General features: G+C 42.6%; 1 protein-coding gene across 1 annotated transcript in view; it reads left to right on the top strand.

Annotated features, from left to right (window-relative positions):
- Positions 1-20,267, top strand: part of cpne5b (copine Vb) — a 101,716-nt gene that overhangs the window by 4,821 nt on the left and 76,628 nt on the right. The window contains exons 2-3 of the mRNA XM_066705685.1: positions 14,165-14,205; positions 15,476-15,522. Coding sequence (XP_066561782.1) covers positions 14,165-14,205; positions 15,476-15,522 — 88 coding nt within the window. The remainder of the gene's footprint in view (positions 1-14,164; positions 14,206-15,475; positions 15,523-20,267) is intronic.

The raw sequence follows: 20,267 nt of genomic DNA, 5'->3' as shown, positions 1-20,267 counted from the left end.
CATTCCAGCTCCATAACCGAGAAAGAGGGCAGACAATTGGCATATCGACTTCTTATGCCGTTTAGCAATTTGGGATGTTTTAAATGACAGAAAAGCCAATGCAGACAGGGCAGGAATGGTAGTGATGGCTGGAGAGGCTAAGAAGTTACAGGTTATGTGTGGGAAGTGTCTGAAGCAGAAGTGACAGACGAAGCTTAAATATGGAAGGATTCATCCCAGGATTCCCATTGGTCAGTCATAGATCAATCAGTCGCTCCTATTAGAGTTGGAGTTACATTCCTACTGAGTTGACTATGCTATGTGTAGTTGCAGATTTAGGCAAGGTTTTTTAATTTTGGTGTTGGCCAAGATAGAGGTACTGGCTATTGTGGGAGCTGTTAGTGAGGGAGGTGACGTATTGCATTAACACAAATGTGTGTGTCAGGATTCTTACAGTCTGACAATGTAATACAGTATCACAGGGTGGAATAATGATTCAGAACATTAATACATTGTGGGGCTAAATTATCTGTCATCCATTTATAAACAGCACATTTCTACGCTGAAAAAAAGTAAAAGAATAAAACCAACAAGTCGCCCAAGTAATAATAAATACACAAAAATACTTTGATTACAGAAAGGGATACTTGGGGATACAGGCCAATTATAGTGCCGAATAGTATAGTGTAGTGATTGTCTTGCCATTTTGTTGTATTTGTTTTTATTTTACTGTTTAATCTTTGATCTGCAGGAAGTCTCTCTCAAACCTCAAGTGGTTTGTGGAGTTAAGAAACCTGACAGCCAGCCGTGCTGCTTTACTCAGCCATTTAGTGTAAAGCATGTCTCTTCAACTTTGCTTTAAATGACGAGCTTTTGTGTGTGTTTATTGCGTGAAAACAAATTGATAGATGGATTGATCTGTCAATGTATTTGCTGATGAGCAACATCTGCAGTCATGGGAATTTTGTAGGAACTGGTGACAATCCTATCATGTTCTCGGAGAGCTCCACTCATTTTACCCCAAACTCTGATTTTGCTCTGCTCAATCTGGGTTTTAAATATAGAACGGAAATGCAAATGACATTCTGCAAACTGTATGGAATATGTATGAGGATTTTTTTCCCCCTTCAGATCCTCAGAAGCTGTTGCATCTAACCCACTTGAGGGTGTTTCTGTTGTGCAGCTGATTGAGGCGTTGAGGTTGTGCTGAGAAACGTTTTCCTCACAACGCCACAGAGGGGTTGACAAAAGCAAAAGATCTTAAATCAATTCGATGACATGCCCATGAGAGATCAATGCTTCCCTTTCTCGTTTTTTGTTTTAATTTTCGTCTTTGATTTTTTAGGTCAGACTTTCATATTAAAAAACAATTGTGGCAGCCCAACAAGCCTAGAAAAAAAGGGTTTCAGATGGCAAGACGAGGCAGGTTAATCACGCAGAGATTGAATCCAAAAACTTGAAAGGGAAGTGGTATAGAAAGAAAGGGACTTCTTTTTCAGGTACCTGCTTCTTTTTATAAAGAAAATATAATCTGAAAGAGGCAGAGGCAGGTGGTGTTGAGAATGAATAGAAGCCGTTTTTCAGAGTCGCAGTTCAGTAAATCCTTGAGCAGGTCGAGACGGATTGTGGGTGAATACAAACAGCCTTTCTTTCTCTGTTTGAAACAGTCGATTCTCCTCCATTCTGGTTGGCAAAGTCTTGGTAATTGAATTGTGTTTAGTTTGTTATTTCAGTTGCATAATTTATGCAGTGGCTCCACCAGTTCCACTTCCTCGAGGGACAATGGATGCGCAGTAGAAGCTTGACTTGTTGGGGGAAGCAGGAGAAAGATATATATGTCAACTTACCTCCATGCACATATATACATTACATTAATACAAAATGCAGTGCTCTTATATCCAGGTCTAATAGGCAAATGTTTAATTTCCCCTTAAATTATTTTCCTGTCCCTCTCTGGAGTCAGTGAGCGTATAAGTGCAGCTCAGACTTGGGGGAGATGTCACACTGTACCTGTACCTCAGAACAGCATTTCACAGACGCACAATTTGCATTTTTTGTGTGACGAATTTCTACCAAACCTCTCCTATTTTTATATATTTATTTTTAAGCAAAGAAACCTGATGTGCTATTATATCTAATTACTGTAATTTCCCGGCAATTACTGTGCAGCTCGTTAAATCCCAGTCACTCAGATAAGGGATCAGAATCGAGTCAATACCTCGTCAACGAAACCTCTCTTCTTTAAACATATGATTATGCTGCGTGAAAAAACTATTATGTTATTAGAGAATTATGGGGAACCTTAAATATATATATATATATATATATATATATATATATATATATATATATATATATTCTATTTAAGTATCATTTTAAAAACAATACATTTAAAGCTCTTTACATTTCTGCACCAGAGCTAAAGTGGCGTGTACCTTGAAGGGGTCACCATCAGGCAGGGTTTATTATGTGTTATTAGATTCAGAAGTGTGGTTAACCTGTTTAGGAGGTGACAGCAGAACTTCAAAGAGGAATTTTCTCACTGAATTATTCAGGGAGAGCCAGGAATGAAACCTCCAACACGATAACTAAACGAAACATCAATAAGAATTAAAAGAGGTTTCATTTTCCAGGTTGGAAAGTTAAAAAGTATTTGAAGCGTAGCTGTGGATAATGAGATGTAGACTTGTCATCTTGGGTTTCCTTTCTTTTTTGGTTTTCTTTCTTAAAGGGAGAGGAGGTCTCTGTAGGGGAGAAGGTTTTTGTTAAAGCAGGAGACCGAGAAACAGCTGCCCTGATCATAACCAGTAAGCCTGGTGTGACACACAAGCATGTTGAGAACTGTACCGCACATAAAGGACAGAGAGGAGCAAAGGGATTAATTAGACGAGATGTACAAAGAGCCAAATCTTTAGTGGGGGCTGGGGAATCACATTTATGTTTCGCCAGCATGATAGACAGATCCTCAAGGTCCCACTACATGTCCTCCTCAGCTTTCAAGCCTGGTCTATGTTCCTCTGGGGAAGCTTGAAGTATATCCATGCTTTGCAGCCTCAAGGAGCTCAGGTAGTCGGCCTTCGATGAGATGCGATGACATTACGTGTCAAGCTGCGCTGGTGTCAGTGAGCAGCTAATGGCTGGTTGCTTGAGACAATATGGATGCCATGTTGGAAAACTGTTGGAAATTAAAATGCATTAACTCAGTTTCCCCCGTGCTTTCAATCTATGTCCACTTTATTGATTGCTTTCGTAAAGGCCAGAAGGCACAGAACTGTATTCCACCCACTTTCCATTCCACTCCAACGGTGCTATGTGATTCACACACACCAAAGTCAACAGGACACACCTCCATCCATGGTTCAAAGAGAATAACGATCACAATGAGTTCTGAGCTGAGTTCCCTGGACCACCTCTGGGACGAACTGAAACGGCAGATTAGGAAGACTGCAGAGACTCGATGCCTTAGCTGCATGAGAAAATGAGCTGCAGTAGGAAACTAATTTTTCTGAGAAAAGCATTTGGAACAGCTGTCTTTTTGTGTCTTTTTGTTAAGGGATTTTATAGGGTAGATGATTCTTTACAGAGAGTGCGGATGTACCCAGCCCCGAGCTGCTTGACTCCAGCTGGGTGCTGCAGTTCATCAAAATATTTGCCGTGTGCAGCACAGGTGGGATCAAGCTACGTATCGGCTGAGAAAACTGCTGAGGCGAGAAGCAGAGAGCCGAGTGTGATTCCCTCTGTCTTCGGTTCTGTTCTGATAACTGGGCATGGCATTGTGAGCACCCCCTCTAGAGGTTTCCTTTCACCTGGTTCTCTTCTTTTTCTCCTTCTTCACCATTTCCTCCATGGAGCTGGTTAGACTTTTAAAAAGCTGCACGTCTCTGCCAGTGTAGGATCAAACCAACTGAATGGCGCTGGCTACAGTCATAATTGCGATTATGGGTGATTTGCATAGAATCCACCACCCTTGTCAATAAAACTTGTACCTCCATTAACCGCAAGGCTCAGCTCTACCAGAACTGGTTGGGTTGTGTTTGGATTGGCATTTTCAGTTGCTACCATCTCCCAGCTGCTCCTCCCCCCCCAACACACTCATACCTGTGAGATGACCATCCCAGCACTGGTACATATGATCAGTCATGGCTGAACATGCATAGGTGAAGGGGTAGGTGGTATTTAAGCATGGCACTGGCTTCAGTTCTCAGTTCCTCACCAGTGGAAAGTCAAGACCCTGTAACTGTAACTTGCTTCCCTTAAGAACATAAGAACATAAAGTTTACAAATGAGAGGAACCCATTCGACCCATCGTGCTCGTTTGATGTCCAATAATAACTAAGTGATCAAGGATCCTATCCAGTCTGTTTTTGAATGTTCCCAAATTGTCTCTTCAGCCACATCGCTGGGGAGTTTGTTCAGATTGTGACGCCTCTCTGTGTGAAGAAGTGTCTCCTGTTTTCTGTCTTGAATGCCTTGAAGCCCAATTTCCATTTGTGTCCCCGGGTGTGTGTGTCCCTGCTGATCTGGAAAAGCTCCTCTGGTTTGATGTGGTCGATGCCTTTCATGATTTTGAAGACTTGAATCAAGTCTCGATGAATTTCTGTGTAAACTGACACTTCCAAACTGATAATGCGTCTGGAAGGGCCGGAGGTGAAAGGTTAGTGAGCCCATTGGAATGACCTCATACCCTCTGTGGGGGTCATTTCCCTCCCTGCCCAGGTCTGTCACAGATATCAGACTCATGGCAGAGGTCCCCGATGCCTCTCCTCATTACTAGTCAGTGAAGGCGTTCTGCCACGCCGCTCACAGAAGCATTGTGCTCCCTCATCATCGAACTCTTATCCCTTCTGCACCTCGCTAGCTTGTCACATTCCACTGGAGTAGATATTGACATTGTGTCACCAGCAAATTACAAAGACCTTACAGTATCTATTTGTTTTTTGTATTTAACGTATGATTGACTACTTTAGAATGAAAACTAAACAGTTGGACTGTGCAGCATTGAATCCACAATGTGAACCTGGGATAATGAAAATGTTACCTGCCGATTCCAGCTTGTTCTTTCCACGTGTGATGGAATTGTTGCCTAACTGCTTCTGGGCACATTTTTAGCGGCCAAATCTCCGGATGTGGACAGGAGTGACAGTGGCGGGAAGGATCCTCTGCTATTGGTGGCAGCGGTGGAATACATTCCTATCCTGAACTTATTTGGATGACAGTGGAAATGGAATTACATATGATTGTTTCTCAAGAGAGCAAATTACGGCAGGTTGAGTTTTAGGTGCCTATTAATCGACTCTGAATTGAAGGGATTATACTGGAGAAATTGCTTCCCTTAATGGCGGCATGCATCATGTGGATCACACGCTCCTGGTTGTGCAACGTCATGCAGTCTGCCTAATTGTCTTTCCAGCGCTGAGACAAATTAGCACCATTAGTTTCTGCCATATTAAAATAAATCCCTGCTCCCCTCCGACCCGTCAGGCTGCTGCGAACTGCTGATAACAAGAGAACTGCTGTAAATTAAAAAAAGAAAATGATTGAATGGATAATGGCTCTTTGATATTGTCCGGTTATGTACTCTGTTCTCTCCTGACAGAACTGTGCTCCCTTTTATGCTCTCCTTTGTTCCGCCTCGGGGGATTCGGCGTCGCGGATAATTTTAGCAACGCATCCCCTCTCTCTTGTGGGTCCGATGTCACAGTGTTTAAGTGAATGAAGGGTAGGGAGGAAGATATTGTTTGAAGATAAAGTGAGTCTAAAGTTATCTGCTCCATTAAGTGCACTACAGGTATCATTCTTAACTGTTAACTCTCTAATTGGCACTTTGGATGGCACAAGGAGATCCATCATTGTTGAGAACGCTGTAGCTTTTTCTGACTGGCTAGCTGTGAATGAGCTAATGCAGTCTTAGCTTTATGTCTCCTTCCAAATTTGATGCACAAATGTTTCTCTGTGATAAGCGAGACACAGGGAACCGAAAGCGTGTTTTATTATTTTATAGAAAGCAGCACAGCCTAGCATGAAGACAGAGCCAGACAAACCTTCACAGGTGTAGCGTTTGAAGCAGAAGAACATAGCTGAACATAGCTCAACAGGAAACGCCTTTAAAGGGGTCTTGTCATTACAATCTTTCCTTTTGGATCGTCAACTGCATAGTCTAAGGAAGCTTTTACATCGGGAAGTTTTCCGACACCATAGATGCACACCAGCCTAGATGTAGGTGGTAACAAGCGACCGGAGAAGGCTGCGCAAACTTTGTTATGTGCCAACTGGGAGCTATTCTTGGAATCTCAAATGTAGTTAAGGTGCAATAATTTGATTTAACTTTCCACAGACTACCGCAAGTAACACCAGGGGGACAGGGCAAGATAACGCTGTGCATTACAGATGAGGTCTGGGAGCTAATTAGAGCGCTGCTAATGCAATTAACCTGGTGCCCTCTGGGAATCTGGAAGGGCCTTTTCGGCAGGATTGTACTGCTTCGTGCTGCACTGCCAGTACTGGCCCGTGACAGTTCGCTTGTCTCGGTCACACCTAATTGCTCTTTAATAAAGAATAGCGTAGGACTGCGGAGGTGTCAGCCAGGTGTAATTTAAAGGAAATGTGCGCTGCAGGCGGTTGCATTTTTTTTGTGCATGAGCTCACAAACAGCAAAGCACTTAATTGTTCACCCCAAGCACAAAACACAGTCCAATCTGTGCATGCAGGTTGAAAGAAATATTGCCAAATCTAAGCAGAGCTGGTAGAGGACTGATCCCAACAGACTCCCAGCTGTAATTGCTGCCAAATGTGCTTCCACCAATTATTAACTCAGCGAGGTGGAGACTTATCCAATGGTGAAATTTCAGTTTCGTCCTCTTAATATATAATTTCTTCCGCAACAAGATATGTTTTCCCTTTAACAGTGTGGAGTATGGCGTGGAGATAAGTGTGTGTGGGGGGGAATCCTCATTTGCATGAAACTGGTCATCGCTGTAACAGGGAGGAATGTTCAGTTCCACCATGAGCCTCCAGAACACTGAACAAAGAAACCCAAAGCTGCTGTGAATGCCTGCACATTTAATTGTGCACTTTCCGTGGCAGCTGTGCAAGTGGGACTGACTCTGCCGGAGCCTCCCACTGCGGCTGTTTCAGCAGGTAATTTGTCAGCGAGTTTAGTCACGCTTGGGCATTCGTTACATAACTACCTTATCTGTTCAATAAACCACAAAGACAATTATTTATTTGTTTGTTTATTGTAGGTGAATGCACATCTCTGCACTCAAGCTGAGATTTTAGTTCCACCCCTTCCCGCTGCAAACTCCAAAGTTCAGATCAACTTTCCGCATTCATCCCTGGCAAATCCAGGCCATTGGAAAAACAAGGCAAAGCTCCACTGATGGATTGCTGCATTGATCCCATCGCTGGCCTCGGTGAATAACTGAGCAGAGGGTGGGAATCGCGGCCTGCAATTGAATCGATTGAACGGGCCCAAAGATAGGGCAGCCCTGATCTCAGCCATGTTTTATTAAAGAGCTAAAAGCCAATTAGTCCCAGCTAGAGAAGACCACCTCACGAGAAATCCCATTGATTGTGCTCATCTTACAACTTCAGCATGTTTAAGTATCTTTTGCATAGGGATGTGGGTTAAAAGCTGACCAGTTTAGGAGCTGCACTACTGTGATATTTGATGCAGTATTATTATATAAAGCCGCCACTCTATCTTGGCAATGAAAGTTCCAGAGTCACTTGGACACAATGACACATTTTCAAGCAAGAACAGGTTAATTGAGGGTTCCAGACTCAAAGGGCTGAGTTCCCATGTTGTGTTGATAGTCTCTGTAGGTGGAGAGCCCTCTGTTTTTCAGTGGGCAGGAATGAGCCCCTGCTATGTGTTTGTGAAGTGCTCTGCTCGGCTGTTGAAATAGATTAAGTTGAGAATCTCAGAATCACGCACAGTCATCTGAGCACAGCTATGGAGGCGGGATAAAGACGCCTGCTATTAAAGTGAGAACAGAGTGCTTGAAATCGGGGCCCAGACTCTAAACCAATTAGTCTGCAAAACATAGTCCTAACGCAGTTATGAGTCAAATGAGTTAGCTGCTTCGCACCTGACTTGCTCACCGCAAACGCTTTACCGAGCCGACCCACTTTGAAGGGCATCGCACAGCCCTGCTCTGGAGGACACAATGGGGAGATGCAGAGCTATCTCTTATGGTTGCCTTTTCTTTAATTTAATTGGATCCTCGCGGTGAACATCGGTCTTCTTCAGACATGCATCATGTTTCACTGTATTATGCATTGAAAGCCTTGATAGTCGGTTAACTCTTTCTTCGATGCAGCATGTTTAAGTAGCGACGTTGCTGTATTTGTCCTGGTCAGATCGGTTCTTTGCTTGTCAAGTGCCGGCGGAGAAGCTGTGAAGTCAGTTTACATGCAAAAGTTGTGTCTTCAGCTGTTCACTCGTTTTTATCTTTAAAAAATAATATCAACCTATCTTAACTTTCTTCCACATCTCACAAACGAAAGATCAAGAAACTCATGACCAGTTCACATCATTAATGATATAGTTTTCGTTAACCATTCATTACCTGGTTATAATTACATCAAGTGTGCGGTCTATGGTCCGAATCATCAAAGGTGACACCTGCGAATCTCTGAGCGAAGACGGTAACTGTTCTGATGCTAAGCTGAGTAAGGAGTGAAACAGCATCTCCCCATTTGCCATCATTCACAAGTAGGGTTGCAATATGAAACGAGATGCCTTCTTATCTTAATCGTGATGTGGCATTTGTTTGGTGAAGAAGGACTGAGTGGAAATTACAGAAATTACAGTGCTGTGAAGCCCGCTAACAGAGAAAAGCAGGGCTGCTTACCCTGGAGTGAAGAATACAGTCCATACCAGATTAATATCCAGGGTAATTGAATGCCAGCGAGGGTGACTGCTTTGTAAAACTGCCAGTGGTTTCATTTCACTATGACAAGTATAGAAATCATCCGTGAGTGAACCGCAAGTATAGAGCCCAGCTCACTTGCTGCTCTCATTTACAAAAGACCGTCTCTGCATCAATAATTAATCGCAACTCTGTTTGAAGTTACGGCTGGGAAGCAGCTTTTTATATTGCCGTTATTTTGCTTTTATTATTTTTATTCATTTTTCAAGTTGCTACTCAGCACCATTATATCCTCAAAGGCTAAAGCACTGCGGCTGCATTTAAGTTGGCCCCTGTATCTCTTTATATAGAAAAAGAAATAATGAAAAACGGAAATACTCCAGAGTGACATTTCCTGTTGTGGAGAGAGACAGAAGCAATTATGAAATTATTTGCGGGATGCATTTTGGTTAGATTTTTGTTTTGAACAGCAATAACAGGGGAAAAACATACTCTGGTATTTCGCAAAGAATCCTTAATGAGATATGAACCTGAGAGGAAGGCAACTGCATTGAATGAGGATGGGTGCATTGAATTATGGGAAGAATGTGGAACGCGACGTGCGACGGCCGACTGCGTGTTGGTTTGGACCACGATGTGCAGCAGAGGGAGGTGTGGAGAATCGGCCGAATGTCGGTATAATGGGTGACTTCTCTGCGATTCAAAGAATGCCCTTAATGATGCCGATTTCCTGCGAAGGATACCTCACATTACCGTTCCTCACCCTCAGCGGAGGCACAAAATAAACTGAGGACGCCACTCCTTGAGAGTACACAGACCACTCTCATCCTTATTATTTCCCTCCTATCTTGCATTAAGGTCCTAGGAGGGCTTATTACGGTGATGACCCTTTTTCTCGGATCGCGTCACAGCGCCGTTTTCCTCCCGCGTGCTCCGAGCATAACAAATGGGTCTAATGAAAGTTGCTGCTACCGATACCGACGCCGTCCCCTGTGTGTTAGAGCTCTTCTGCAGTGCTGACTAAATGCACGTCCCTTGTAATTGGAAATATCAGCCCGGGGAAATGTTAGCTCATTACCTTGGCAGTTATATTGGGTACAGCTGGGGAGAAAGTGATGATTACAGGCATCGAAGTCACTGCAGTGGGAGTGCCGTGGTGGGGCGGATGTGTTTCTATGAGAGGGGGGACAGAAAACTATGTGGACACTGAATGCTCAGCTACAGAAGTACAATTTCTACAAGAAGTAAATAGCACTCCAGCACTGGCTTCATTGCAGAAATCCCATTCTATAAACTTTATTGAAGCCGGCAGCAGTTACATAAGCGCTAATCCACTACGCAGTGACAGGCGTTCATCTTCAGGGCAGGGGAGTGAGGGAAATGTGCAAAGTTGGACATCCAGAGAGCAGCTAATTTATGCTCAAATGGAGAATAGAGTGACTGTACTTTCTGAAAGCTTTACAAGAGATGAGATCTTTGTCTATGTATGCCTGCCCTTATGCAGTTTACTCTGGTACATTTACTGTGATTGAACAGTGGTTACCTCTCTTTGTTACCTGCGCAGTGAAGTCACGGTGAACCCATAGGAAATCTAAATGATAGATTTCTCCACTGTTGGAATGGCACACAGTTGACAGAACAATAATCATCATGCTTTGGGAAGGAATTTGAGAAACTTGCAAACATGTATCTTGATTTTTAAAGAGAACAAATTGGGAAGGAAACGGCAGGGTTCGGTGTTTCGTCCACCAGTCTTTGAAACTCTTTCATCGCTGCACAGATAGTCTGACACTCACGGGGGCTTTAGCGCAAAGCTCAGCGAGAAGAGCCACGGAGATGAGAGAGGAGGAGCCCAGAGTTTGACAAGTGGAAGTTAGGGGAGAAGAGAGGTCTCTGACTAAATGCATAGTGGATTGGTAGGGGAATAGATATTTATTTAAACAGGAGGATCCACACACAAGCCTTGTACAATTTCTTTGTTTGTTGTGTATTTGAAGAGAGGGCACTGCAGTAACTTTAAGAGGATCAAAACACAAAAACGATCCTTCATCAGGAGACAGATAATTAGACTGCTGCCTCTCTACCCCCTATGGTGATCCACATTATTATGCAAGCTGAAATAATAAGAACGTAGACATCTTTCTATCTATTTATCCAACTATCTATCCATCCGAAGCTTTTGTTTCTAATGAGAGTTTCTAAAAGTTTAGACTCCCTTCCTCTTGACACCCCCCGCTTCGCTCTCCTGCTGTGTTCACTGCGAATTCTCCGCAGGGACGGTGATATCTAAGGATCCAGCCAACGTCTGATATGGCACTCTTGTACTGAAGTGCTGGGATGCCATAATTACAGACGGACACAAGCTGTCAGGAGCCTTTTGTCTGCCATTGCCACAAAGGCCTGCTCCAAAATCGAGAAAGAATATCGGAAAAGCTTTCAAATAACAACAAGGGAAGAAGTAGAAATACTTTTGCTGGAGTGTGTTGCAGGGTCATTTTTGTTACCTTTAATTAACAAAGTGGATTTCAATGGGTAATTAGGCAGATGCATTGGGGTTTGCACTGCTCTGGAGAGACAAACTAATCCCCTTGATTTGATATTCATTCTTTAAGAAGAATCTTCTGGATTAATTAAATGATAAATTCACACTGAAACTTTAACCATTTCCATCCTGGATGTCCTGTAAGAAAACGTTTGCTGTTCCTGGTGGATGACTGAGGCCTCCAAAGTTATACTTGAGCTCTATAACCATATAGGCCTGTTTTTTTAAAGTATACCTTAAGTAAAGAAGAAAAGCAGTGGTATTTAAATCCCAATGGCTGGCATATGTCTACAACAGAGATAATTAACACAGGGCTTAATGGATTATAAAGAGGAAAATTGATTTTTAAAAAAATGGTTTCCCTACAATTTAATATAGAGATAAATGCATTTTCAATCAGGATTATTTTTTTAAGCCTTCGAACAGCAACAATTGTGATTGTAACCGGTTATTAAAAAAAACAGACCACTCTGCCATGATACATTGAATTGATATTACTTCATTATTCTTTTTAATGTGTTTGATTATATCTGATTAGTTGTATTATTGCCTGGTGAGTGGCGCAACAATGGCTACTGCTATCAGACGTGATCATCTTTGATTTTGACTTTGATCAACCACTCCATTGTATAGAGCCACAGTTCTCAGTTGAACGGGAAGCTTTACACTTGATCTGAACTCGACCTGCTATGATATTTGTCCCTGAGTGCATCTTTCTTCACATTTTCTTTCTACTTCCTTTCATGTGTGAAGGCTTCATTAGCTGAAATCGCATCCCCACCTATTTGCTGCAGAGCCGTGCTTGCCTCCTGTGCTCTGCAAATCAAAGACCGCCAGGTCTTCGCTGGAATAGTTGTGCCCAGTGTAGTGTTTCAACAGTCTTTCACACTATAGCTACACAACTTTGGGCTGGGAGAGTGGGGACTGTGAGGTAGAGGGTGGCTGTATAGATGAAACACACTTGTCCTTGAAGGTCACTCAGGAATCCCAATCTCCTTCCTCATATGAGGAACAGGTTGTATCGGTGATGTTATGTCTTCAATCAGCAATCTGCGAAAAGGTCAAGAAGCAAGTGTATTCACGATTCCCTCGCCTTCTGCCCGTGCAGAGCTGTAATTAACACAGATTGAAGTGGCCTCTCGGAGGCGACGAGAGAGAGCAGACAGACACTCGTGCCTGGCCTTCACAGCGTCAGGCCACCTCGGCGCCCCATACAGCGCATTAACACCCTCCTCGATTCACTCGTTTGTGCACGCCTGACTGGCATATTTTGAGCAAATTAGCATTTTGACAGCGAAATGAGCATCTGCTAATCTGGGAAGCGGCTGTGACATTAGACTTCAGATGAAGGCAGGGGAGGGGAGCCGAGGACGGGGACGTATAATTACAGAGAGACTAGGGAACAGGAAAACAAGGGAATTAAAAAGCAATAATTAAATAGGTGCATTAAAACAATAATCAGGCGAGCTTTGTTTTCCTGTTTGTGTTTGACAATGCACAGTAATGGGGCTCGTTATTAAAACGAGCTCAACCTGAGGGATGGCACACCCTCTGTTCCCCCTTCGTCGATGCCGGTGACATTTTCTAAATGAAACTTGATTGCGCGCAGTTATGAGCCCCATTACCTCTTTCCATTAAAGTTCTCTGCTGGAGTCCGCTCGGCGCCCGCTGGAGTGGTGGCTGTGAGATCAGAAGGCTTTCTCTCAGTCGTTCGAGTGTTCTCTGAGGCTCTGAGCGCTCAGGAGTGCTCCGAGAAAAACACGACCGAGAAACTTCAGTAACTCTCACTGTGAGTGCCACTTCATGTTTAAACTGCGTATTCCTGGAAATGTGTGCACTCGATCCCAATCAGACCACAACATAATACAATACAATATGGATTCCTGACACACTTTACACATAAGAAGACATGGTGATCAAACTCTATATATTTACAAATGAAAGGATTTTGTAAAAAATGCCACAGAGTGGGGAGTGGGACAAATACATATGGGGATCAGGGGTGAAAACCTCAGACCTTGGGCGGTGAGGGGTTTCTCACGAAAGCAGTCTCATGGGCTTTGTCTGGTCTAGGTCCTATTTCCAATAGGGGGCTTCTCCAAAACAGTCCAAAGATCAAAGCCCAGTGGTCAGGAATCGGAATCTAGGAGGGTGTTTCCCTTCCGGTACTTTGCAATCTTGTAGCAGGTCCACCCCCTTTCTATGGGGCAGTCTCTGAACCACCAGATGTGTATGAGAGAGAGTTCAGCTGAGCAGGGGCTTGCAAATGATAGTAGGTCCCGGGGGGAGGTGGTGAGCCATTCCTTCCTTATGTATCAACACCCCATGCTACATCACATGAAACAAATAGGATTTTTCAGATGCTTCAGTTCTCCAAGACCTTAGTAAGGTGGTACAGCAATAGGGAGTCAAATATGAAAAGGCTTTGCCCCACACCTCTGTCTTTAAGCAATATGGTTTAAAATTATGTCAGACTGTATGTAATACATGGTATATAACTATGCTGTTACATTGTAGTTACAGTATTATAATACAATATCATTTTATGTCTGTGAGAAAAACATAGATTCAGGGCGTCATATTTGATTTTGTGATCGTTGTGTCTTGCTTTCCAAATGCAAATCAAGCACATTTGCATATTCTGAGAGTTGTGTAGATGTTTCAGAGTTTGTGATTCTCCTTTGAATTGCTTGTCCTTATTTAAATACCTACCAGGTACTCCCTGTCCAGCACTAATTTTTCTTTCTGATCTTTTTGTTTTCTTCCACAGAAATCTCCTAGATAAGGATACATTTTCCAAATCAGACCCCTGTAAGTATAATCTCTTTTATTATGTATGATCATTTATTTATTAGCAGATGCCCTTCTCCAGGGAGTTGTTGTCTTCTGCTGAATCAAAATGAATGAACAAGAAGAGCTGGTTGAAATAGTACATAGACAAGATTAGGAAAAAGTAACAGAAAGTAACAGAATGGATTTATGTAATTGATGTATAGCAAGCAGTGTGCTTGTGTTTACTGGACTATCTTCTTACATTTTTGCGACAGCTGTCTTTATGGTACCGATCTTGAGCATGCTCTAGTTTGTAAAATCTATTATTTTTCTGTTTTAAAATTGTGCCCAAGACAAGTCTTTGTCATTTATCCAGTACGTCATGTTTTCATGTAGTTTAAAAAGTATAGTGTGCCCATTTTTGAAGACTGTAGACAAATTCGAAGGTTTGACCTACCCTTGAAACCATGAACCTATCTTTTATAAATCTTTTTATAATATAAATATAAAATATGTATTAATGTATTTAGTTAGGAAAGTGAAACGTTGTATGCACCAGAAAAAAAATAATAATAATAAGCATCGCTGTCAGAAGTGCTGCGCCTAGCAGATTTTCTCTGATAATAGAAGACGTCTGAACCTCCTCTTGAGCAGAAATCTGCAGAGTATTTCAGTCATCCAGGCAGGCTGGTTTGCAAGAGTGACTTGAAAACAGATCGAGAAAGTTAGAAGACGCACAGCAACTCTTTAGAGACCTGCTGTGTCAAGATGTTTGCAGCAATGCCTATTCTTCAGTGCGCACAGCGGGTTTCTTGATTTTTTTTTCCACCTAGAGAACATTGAAATCTCTGTTTTGCACCGTGGCTTTACCTTTTTTGGGGGGGAGGGGTTGGTTTTGGTTTAAGTTGAAATTCCCTTTTACGTGTGACTTTAAATCACAGCTGGGACAGCCTGCCTCGGGCTCTGTGTATCACAGCCAGCTTGTGACTGGTGTTTACCTTGTGTTCAACAAGGCCCAGTGGATGTAAAGCTTTCGCTGAGACAATACAGCCCCGTCACTGTCTGCCTGCTTGTGGCGCAGAGATGTAGAGTGCAAGTACATCTGTGCAAGCCCTGATATTAATAACAAGCTCACGGGAACACCAACTGCACTCGAGTTTGCTTGCATTCATTCATTATTATCAGTGTTATTATTTATTAATTCAGTCAGTCACTCGTTTATTTATTTAAATGTAGGCGAACCCTTTTTGAGTAACCAGGCATTAAGAAACGCATAGTTACTGACTCTCTCCTGCCTCTTCCTCTGCAGTGTGTGTCCTGTACATTCAAGGCATCGAAACCAAGCAGTGGAGAGAGGTAAGGGAAACCGACAGCACGAGAAAAAACAAACAGACAGACAGGAAGCAACACCCTTGCACGGCAATAGGAGTTTGGTTGGTTTCAGCTTGAGCAATCTGTACAAGACAGTTTTACACCGATGTTAAATCATTCTCTCTCTGTCAGCCCACTGTCAAGACAAGGTGTTAATCAATATACTTCACCTGTCGCTGGTTTATATATTAAAACCTCCAGCTCTTCAAACCCAAGGAGACCCAAAGTTCTCTACCTTTTAGGGGAAAGTTGGATTTCCACTTTTCTGGACCATCATTGACTGGGATCTTCAGAGATGGAACTTGTTTTTTAAGCTTTTTTAAGTGCAAATGAGCTGCGAATCACTGAGCTGCCAAGGATGCCAAGGATTTCACTTCTAGTGAAATTAAATTTGTGGAATGAGAAGATCAGGTCGGCTGGAGAAATGTGTTTGAATAGATTACATTATAAGGAACGCTTCTGTCTGGATTGCAATAAGAGAAAAGCATATATATATATAATTTATGGCACGCTCTTATGGGAACTTTATTAATTTATTTATCTTCACACAGAATCACACATCACAATGTGAAATGAGTTCTGGCAAGCTCTACACACAGACACTGCCTCCTATCCAGCCCTACTGCGCAATTATTTTACATTTGGTTTGGACAGGATTCAATGCAATGGCTTCTACTGGCATGTCTCTTCTGGGACTCCTATTAGATTTGATACTCCTTGTTGTTGTTGTTGACACAGCACTTTGGTGTGTCAGTCCCTTCATGGTAGCATCTGGACCAGCAACTTGCTCCAGTCATGACAGACCAACTCTCTCTGTCTCTCTCCCTCTCTCTGCTATTTTCTGGTGCTTTATTCGCACTACAATGCAAACAGCATCCCACATTTTCTTTTAATATATATAGTGTATGTGTGTGTGTGTGTGAGAGAGAGAGAGAGAGAGCGAGAGAGAGAGCATCAGTGTATAATAAAGAAACTTACAGAACAGCAGCAACAACAATCACGGTCCCACTCTGGTTTTCCCTCACTAGGTTGTGTTGACAAAAACGTCCCTAAGCCCTTATCTGAACCTGGTTCTTCTTTATAGTTGTCAATATTGCAGTAGGTCGCAAAGAAGAATGAAGATCTATAAAACAGGATGAGCTCAATCTGTGCCAGACTGATTAAACCTAGTTTACTGGGGGGGAGTGGGGGTTCCCCACTTTAGTCTCAGATGGAATCTAAGGAGATAAGGGCTGCCTTCATTTCAAGGCCCCATAAAGTTGTGGAATCCAATTATTTTCTTGCTGTCTGTTGTCGGAGCCCAGGGGAGATGTGTGTGTGGCAGCAGATGCCAGGGAGCTGTTGTGATTTGTATTATTTATTTTGCTGGGTTCTGAGTCCAACGTGAAATGTTTGGAGCACATGCTATTTGTTCTGTCCGCAGCCGCTCCCCAGTGTGTTGCTTCTGAGTGACATTCAACTATGTCTGTTCATACACAATCACCCACGAACACAATGTCTTTATTTATGTATTAATTTACCGGTCTGAGGTAGAGCTAAAAGTAAATTAGAGTTTAAGACACATTATGAAAAAGTTTACACCATTTACTCTCAATGCATGATCTAAAGTATTCTTCTGACGCTTATAATAATGATTGGATTGTTAGTGTTTTTGTAATAACAAACGTGTTGATCATTTTGCACATTTGCTCTTGCTTTAATACATTTTGCAACACCTCTCTAGTGCTTCCATTTCTCCTAGCATCCTTTCCAGAATGATCTGAGCGTGCTGCACCATGCTTTCCCCGTCTTTGGCTCCTCTATACTGTGCACTCCCTCTGCAGACTTGCATAAGAGATTTCTCCAGCTTTCGCAGCCAGTGCTAGTCACTGCACCCAGGGTCCTCAAGGCAGTGCAGCTGATGGCTCAAAATAGCAGTAACTCATTAGCTACATCCTCCTAAGATGTATTATAAGGGAAGTGGTTGGCGGAATTGCATGCAAATTGAAGCGTTGAGGTGCTGATTTGGTGGCGTTTCTTTCGCAGCCTGACAAGAGTGCCCTTTTTCCATTTTTACACACACTATTATGTAAGTTACTGACATTAGCAAAGGGGTTGAGTTGTTTGATGTGTGCAGCTGGTGCCGAGAAGGTTATTTTTAAACCGAAAGGTTGAACGATACAAGTGGCAGATCAGTGAGTATCTAGCAAATGCAGACATGAAACGATGAGCGACTTACAAGACCAGCACCTGCTTGTTTGAGTTTGGGGACTTCGTTAGCGCGGCTCACACACGGAGGCTGCGCGGTGGCTGGCGTATCCGACACTCCAAGCCTCACTGAGGTGTTAATGGGTGGCGGTTGCAGAGAGCAGTGGATTTCAACCGTCGGCTGTCGTTTTTAATGCGCTCGGAGAGTGAAGAGTTTCAAGTTTGGCTCTTGTCTGGTCTGCTGAATGTCGATGTCTCCTCTTCAGGCTGGTCTTGGCTCCTGTGTTGTGATTTTTTATTTCCCTGCCCTTGAAGTAAATATCTGCTCTGTTTCACGTTTTGAAAGCTTGCGGTGTCAGTCATCCGCTGTGCAAGTGGCTCTCAGAGACGTGTGGAGTGTGTTTCCAGTCTAGTGTAGTGAGTTGATTCAGTACACGGCTGCGGTTCTAGGAGCTGGGGGATCTTAATAATAATAATAATAATAATAATAATAATAATAATAATAATAAAGCTTAAAACATAAATAACAAGAAGAAATTGCTGTAAAATAAATAATCCGGCATACTGTCATCAGAATTGTACAAATTGAATTCAACTAGGGGCCCCACTGACTCCACTAAAGCTTAATTCGACTTGTTGTCAGAATTAAAACACTTTTCCAATATTACAGTATGTATCGGCACAACAGGCAACACTTAAAACATGTTCACAATGGACTTCATAGGATGTAGGGAGGATGCCAAACTTAAGCCTTGATTATGTGCAAACCTTTTCAGATTGCCTGAGGAAATCAAAATTATTTTGCATATAGTACAGTCTCTAGTGTGTGTATATATATATATATAATATGAACACCAAGCATGCAAGAGAGCAATCCCAAACACACCGGTGTCTGCTATCATAGACCTTGCAAATAATCCAATAGGCAAAGATTTAAACTGCAGAAAGCTATAGCACAAAAGAATATAGTAAAAATGCGATGACTGCAAGGGGTTTGCTTGTTGTAAAGAGAAGGGGCTGTGGAGACAGAGAGCGCCCCCGGGCTTCCCGTCGCTGGCGAAGTGAGTCTGCAGCCGGGAGCTGGGTGGGAGCGGCTGGCTGCTGCTTAACAGATCCGCCTGGGCTGCAGTCGCAGTGAATGGCAGCACAATCTGGCTTTAAGCTGTGCTTGTTTCGGCTGAACGCTGCAGCCCAGCAACGCAGACAGAATTCCCATTAGTCTCTCTGATGCCACTTAATAAAGTCCTGATTTCTTTTATATCGGTCCCAATTCCCAAAATGTAACTGCTTTAAACATGTCCATACCCTATTGACTGCAATAAACATACATTGATATGCTACAAATATGTTTTCTTCATGACTGACTCTTCTCTGTTATTTTGTTCCCAACTCTCCATCGTTATACAATAAATGAGGTGAAATTTGTCCATTTACTGTGTTTAGTGGTAGGTATCGATCGTCCCTGTGGAGGCACTGGGATACAGATTTGTAATTTGACTCCATTAAACCATGACTGGTACATGTACTGCTGTGTACAGTGAGTGTGAACACTGGGGCCACGAAAGAGTGTGGCTGTCGTATCCTTCAGATAAGAGGTTCAATCGGTTGTGATAGATGCTATAATTGTGTATTAAAAATTCACTTCCATGGGGAACAAAATACAGTATGAAATAATTTAATAATTCATTCTCACCACAATAACACATTTTTTTTTCACAAAGTGTGAAAATGTTGCCTCAAGGTATTACTGGAAATAGACGTCCAGCTCCAGTCTGATTTCCTATGAACATAAATCGAAACAAGCCTCATTTCAATGGAACTGAAAATATCTACAAAATATTTACAACAAAGATGTGACCTTCTGGTAATAATACTCTCACGCAGTATGACAGGGAGTCTAGGGCATGTTTGTGTTGTGCCAGTGCTTAATGAAGACTAGCGATGATAAACATAAATATTTACCGGAGGTGTGCAGTTTACACTATGGTACCTCTACTGAATACTAATAACCGTGCTGCATGAAGAAGACACAGTAAGACTTTGATGATCTATCGAAAGCAAAGCAGCATTCAGTAGGACCAAGGGGCGGTCGGCACTGCCTTCACGATGTGAAACAGCTGTCTTTTATGTGTGTTGTTCGGGTACCTATAATTTACGGTGCAAATGAATGCATAATGTGCACGCAAGTAAGTAAACGCGTCTCATAAAGGCTATGTTAGGAACAATGACTTGTGTTAATCGATATTACGCATCTGGACGTTCTCTATAATGACGTAAACAACATGACGTGCAATTATATAGTCCTTCCCCTTGTGAAGCCCTACAATCCTGCTGTTTATTTCCTTCATTTGCAAGGAAGTAGTGTAGTATTTATTCGCAGTAACAATTAAGGGTAACAGGTTTGTCCAGGGGCTGATGGTTTTACGTATGTCTTGGTAATCTGCTGTTGACGCTGAATTATTCATTCTGAACACATTGCAGAGTCTGCAGAAATGTGCCGAGTGTCAGAAAGCCTGGCTGAACATACTGTCGATATTTATCAG

This window comes from Amia ocellicauda, chromosome 5 (genome assembly GCF_036373705.1).
Source record: "Amia ocellicauda isolate fAmiCal2 chromosome 5, fAmiCal2.hap1, whole genome shotgun sequence".
In the NCBI taxonomy this organism is placed as follows: Eukaryota; Metazoa; Chordata; class Actinopteri; order Amiiformes; family Amiidae; genus Amia; species Amia ocellicauda.
The sequence above is the reverse complement of the archived record's forward strand: the minus strand, read 5'-3'. Positions and strand labels throughout refer to the sequence as shown.